The 5,458-nt window shown below is 36.6% G+C and overlaps 1 protein-coding gene across 1 annotated transcript in view; it reads left to right on the top strand.

Annotated features, from left to right (window-relative positions):
• DHX15 (DEAH-box helicase 15) overlaps window positions 1–5,458 on the top strand; it is a 69,855-nt gene that overhangs the window by 17,623 nt on the left and 46,774 nt on the right. Inside the window, exon 3 of the mRNA XM_007952560.2 lies at window positions 3,608–3,801. Coding sequence (XP_007950751.1) covers window positions 3,608–3,801 — 194 coding nt within the window. The remainder of the gene's footprint in view (window positions 1–3,607; window positions 3,802–5,458) is intronic.

The raw sequence follows: 5,458 nt of genomic DNA, 5'->3' as shown, positions 1-5,458 counted from the left end.
ACATTCTGTGGGATCACCTTTCTTTGGAATGGGCACAAATATGGATCTCTTCCAGTCAGTTGGCCAGGTAGCTATCCTCCAAATCTCTTGGCATAACTGAGTGAGTGCCTCCAATGGGGCATCTGTTTGTTGAAATATCTCAATCGGTATGCCATAATTCCCGGAGCCTTGTTCTTTGCCAGTTGCTATTATACATTAAATCATTTCCTAATTTCCGTTTCAGATTTCTCATCAACCCAGATGATTTTTGTTTGTTGACCTTGTACTCTGAGACTTTGCTACATTTCTCTATTAGCTCTAGAAGTTTTTTTGTGGACTCTGGGCTCTGGGTTTTCTTCATGTAGGGATCATGTCGTCTGTGAATGGAAAGGATTTTGCTGCTGCTTTTCCAATCTGGATACCTTTTATTTCTATTTCTTGTCTTACTTCTTTGGCTAGGACTCCTAATACAAAATTGAATAGAAGTAGTGAGGGTAGGCACCCTTGTCTTGTTCCCAGTATCAAGGGTAAAGCTCTTAGTCTTTCTCTCCATTTTTATGCTGGCTGCTGATTTTTCATATATGTCCTGAATTGTACCGAGGAATTTCCCTTCTATTCCAACCTTCTCTATGGTTTTCATCAAGAAAGGGGGCTTTCTCGCATCCATAGAGATGACGATGTGGTTGTTTTCCTTTGTTCTGTTGATAACATGATGTATTATGTTTACTGATTTTCTAATGCTGAAGTATTCCTGCATTCCTGCAATAAATCCCACTTAGTCATGTGTAGTGCTTTATTGTAGTGAACACTTTTGGTTCCCTTCTTTCCTTTTATGCATGTTTTTTTATGTGTTAGTGTTTACCATGAATATTACATTTAAAAGCATCTATTTACTACATTATAGGGTAAAGTGCTACCAGTTTAGCTTCAGTAACATACAAAAAATACTGTATCTGTACCATCTCTTCCCTTTTCCGTGCCATAACTTTAAACACAAGTAAGCATTGTGTTGACCTGTTCAGAGCGTAGAGTATTTGTGAAAGGGAAAGTGTGGTAGGTAAGACTAATAAGTTGGGTCTTACCTTGCTGTGGATTGAGGAGCCATCAGAGAAGAGGTATGATAAGGATTTTGTCAAATAATGTCATTAGCGCTGAGGATGTTGATGACAGACCATTTAGGAGGCTGTAGCAAAAGTTTTTAACTCTGCAAAGGGAAATGGAATGGAAAAGAGAAGATGGATTAGAGTCTAGATATTACTAAGTAGGAGACATGGGAAGAATTACTGGGATTGTTGAATTTGGATTACCACTAAAATTTAGGTGGAGATGAACAGTAAGTCTGGGATCTGAGCTAGAGTCAGGATTCACGTTGACGTATAGGAAGTATTAGAAGTTAGGGGAATAAATAAGACCACTCAGGGTAATGTGTAATAAAACAAGAAGACTAGTAAATTGAGAATTGGTTTTTCTGAGAATGGCCTCATGGAGGAAGGGAAGAAGCTGAGCTGAAGTTTGTAAGAACTTCTTATTGGCTTCAACAAGCCAGTACCCTGTATATATCAGGACCTTCTTCCCTTCCTAATGCTATTCTTTTTTAGAAATGTGAATAGATATGTTAACTCAGCAGTTTTCCAAATATGCCTGGGAACCCTTAAAAGTCCCTGAAACCCTTTTAGGGGTCCATGAGGTCCTAGTGTTTTTATTCATACACTTCAACCAAAGCAACGTTTTTTGCAACATAGTTGAATGTAAAAGCAGATTAAGAGAATCCAGCTATCTTCTATTAAGCCAAACTACTCATTGCCATCGAGTCAATTCTGACTCATAGTGACCCCAACCCTCGCTGTGTTTTCAAGGCTATATAGAAGCAGACTGCCTCGTCTTTCTTCTGTGGAGCATCTGGTGGGTTCTAACTACCAACTTTTTGGTTAGCAGCCAAATTCCTTACACCATACCATTAGAGCTCCTTCTGTTAAGCCAGGCATTAGAAATTTGTGAAAGTGTTAGTTAGTATGCTTTTCTTGCTAAATTTTATTCTGCTTGGAAAATTTAGCTAATTTTTAGAGAAAATACTAGTTATGTTAAGATAGGATGAGTGCATTGTTATGAATTAATAAATGTTTTTTTAACATTTTTCAGTATTTATTTCTGATAAAATGAGAATACTTGTTAGCATCCTTGGTTTTCTGAAGAGTATAGAGAGGTCCTGGCATCAGTAGTGTGAGAACTTCGGTGTTAACTAAAATGGTGTATGTCTTGTTTTTTAAACAGTAAGTTTTTCATTTCATTGAAGCAAATTAAAAGATCACTGGTAATTCTTTTCCTTGAGAATTACGAATTAAATTTCAGTATATTTAATTTACTAGTGAATGTGTTTTTGAATTTCAGTTTTCTTAGTCTTTTAAAGTAATAGGGGTATCCTTTGTAATAGGGTTACTAGAAGGGGTATACAACTTGTTAGAAAACTACCTAAACCTCCCATTTAGTTCAGTGTGTGTTGTTCATTAAAGGCTCTGAATCCTTTAAAGGCAGGCATTGTTGGATTTTTTAAAGCAGCAGCATAATGGTCTACTCTCCCTTTCAAGTATTTCTCAACGACAGCAGTTATCCCAAGATTGCAGAAGTAACCTGACAAAAATGTAGTAATAGTGGTAGTGACCTGACCAAAATGTAGCAATATTAGAAACTAATATTTTTCATCGGGTGTCTTTGCATAGATACTGTATGGGAAGGTCACGTTTCTTATACACTTTGAATCTGAGCACCTTTTGAAAGGCTTTCCTGGGGAGTCAGTCGGATTCTTTCTATATCAGTAGACTCCTGTTGATGCAGTAGACATGGACCCTTAGAGTTTTCTCCATGGCTCTTTTTCCAAGTAAGTGACTGGCGGAGAGCCATGAAATGGGAGTATCTATTAATGTCTGTTGACACTAGAGCAGGGAGGAAATGCACTGTCATCATTACAGCCAGCACGGGGATGTTTGTTGTTTGTCTTTTTTCTTTTAACTGTGGATGCTCTTCTTTCTTCAGGGAAGTGGTTCTACTGCTGCTGCTGTTCTAGTTCTAGGCCCTGTTGAATTTGAGATTGGTAATTCTTGACTTGTGAGATGGCATTTAAGCTGTTCCATTGTCCATCCCTCTCTGGAGGACAAAAGGGTGAGGTATTAGGAGTTAAATTCTGCTGGCTTATGAACCAGATTGAATTGAATTGAAAGATCCAGCTTTAAAACTACAAGAAGATAAGATTTCTGCTTTTACCTGCATTTGTGCAACTCAAATTGTATAGGAATTTAAAAGCTGTAATTTCTTACAATGTTTTTGAAAGCTAACATTTATTAGAAAATAGAATTTGTCATAAACATACTCATCAAAACCGTAATGGGCCAACCTCAGTACACATGACCCTTTCCTTGGCTTACAGAGCTATGTTATGTCATATCACTGTTACACATGACCCTTTCCTTGGCTTACAGAGCTCAAATGATAAGTTTGAGGCATAAATAATTCTTTATCATGTGCCTAATTGAATTTTGTTTTAACATGTTGGGATGAGATAAAACATTTTATGTTAAATATACTTCATATGCAGGCAGAGCAGATTTAATTTAAATGTGAAATTATTTGATAGATTCCACAGTGGTGTGTGGAGTACATGCGATCATTACCAGGACCCAAGAGAGGCGTTGCCTGTACCCAGCCCAGGAGAGTGGCTGCAATGAGTGTGGCTCAGAGAGTTGCTGATGAAATGGATGTGATGTTGGGCCAGGAAGTTGGTTACTCCATTCGATTTGAAGACTGCAGTAGTGCAAAAACCATTCTTAAGTAAGTATTATATTTAAAACTTTCTTTGCTTTTATTTATCTGCTACTGGACATGGGATTTGTAGTAGAACCTTAAGTCATCAAAACTTAAAGTAGCCCAAAGTAGACCTTCTTAAATTCACTAGATGACTTTTTGATGTGGATTGCTTTTGTCAGTAGGAATGTATATTGCTGTTAAGTAGAAATTGAAATACAAAGGTCAGATTTTAAGATTTTTAGTACTCTATCTTAGGTGAAATGTTATGATTAATGTAATTAATATGTGTGATTTAACATAGACACATTCTGATGTATCATTCAGTGTGATAGAAAAGTAGTCATTTGTCTTAGTAAAAGCTGTGTTTAGCAAGAATGATGTGTAGGATGGGATTTGTATTTGGGGAGAGGGCTTTTAATGTTAATTTCTCGGCTATGGTATGCATATGTATTACCATGCATATATTATGAGCTAAAAGGAGGAATCTTTTGTTCTGTAACATCCTCTTGGAGTCTCCTCTCAGGTTCTTTGTCCATTCCAGCTGATGCAGATGACTGACTGCCATACTGAGCTCTTCTATCATACTTTCTGTAACTTTCCTAATTATTTATTTTCATCTTAGACGTAGAATCTACATAAGTAGTGATACATGTAGCCTAATGGTAGTCTTTTTGAAAATCTTATTTCACTCTTACTGTATTTTTCACATATAACATGCCCATGCATAGAAAACTTAACATGTGAAGCAGTTGTGCAGTTTTGGGGGTTTGGGGGGAAACCCTGTAATGCACGTGTTTGTATTTATATAACATTTAAATCACTTTTTTCTTAATGATTTCTTTGTCACGTAAAAGACAGTTTTGGAACATGGGCGATAGATGATCTCTGTTAGCATAGATAGTGCTATGTGATAAATGAGAGAGAAGGCTTTTGTTTCATTTATCATTTGATTTTTAACTATGTCTGTGATAGGAAATGTCAAATGTGTGCAGGAGTAAAATAGCATAGTGAACTCCATGTATTTATCACCCATCTTCAACCATGGCCAGTCTTGTTTCATATGTACCCTGAGCTTTTCCACTGTCCATATTATTTTGAAGCAAATTCTCTGTATAATTTCATCTGTAAATATTTTAGTGTCTATCCTTAAAAGATAAGTTTTTTAAAGCATAATTATAATATTTAAATAAAAAAAAAAAAACCACTGCCATTGAGTTGGTCACCTTGAGTCGATCACCTCCTTGGGATTCTGAGTTGGTACCTCAGTGCATGTAGATTGCCTGATCTTCATTCTGAGGAGTGGCTGGTGGGTTTGAACCACTGGCCTTCTGGTTAGCAGTCAAATGCTTTAGGCACTATGCTACCGGAGCTCCCAACTATAATATTACAGCATTAAAACTTTCTTAATCAGGAAATCAGCCACTCTGTTTCATATCATTTTTGTTTCGTTTGTAAATCATTTATTAGAACTTTGTATTAATTCCGTAGTACACTTAATAACAATAGGATTTTAAAATCTTGTTTGTACATATCTAAGTCTTATTAAGTAGATTCTTTCAGTTTAGTAATATCACATGGTTAATCACTTTTAATTATAGTATAGCTAACAGTGCCTAAGGCACTTGACTGCTCACCAGAAGGCTGGCGGTTCAAACCCACCAGCCACTCCTCGGAAGGAAGG

Source organism: Orycteropus afer, unplaced genomic scaffold (assembly GCF_000298275.1).
Source record: "Orycteropus afer afer isolate SDZICR_OR568_19922 unplaced genomic scaffold, OryAfe1.0 scaffold00346, whole genome shotgun sequence".
Lineage (NCBI taxonomy): Eukaryota > Metazoa > Chordata > Mammalia > Tubulidentata > Orycteropodidae > Orycteropus > Orycteropus afer.
Note: the sequence above shows the minus strand (reverse complement) of the source record. Positions and strands in the feature narration are given on the sequence as shown.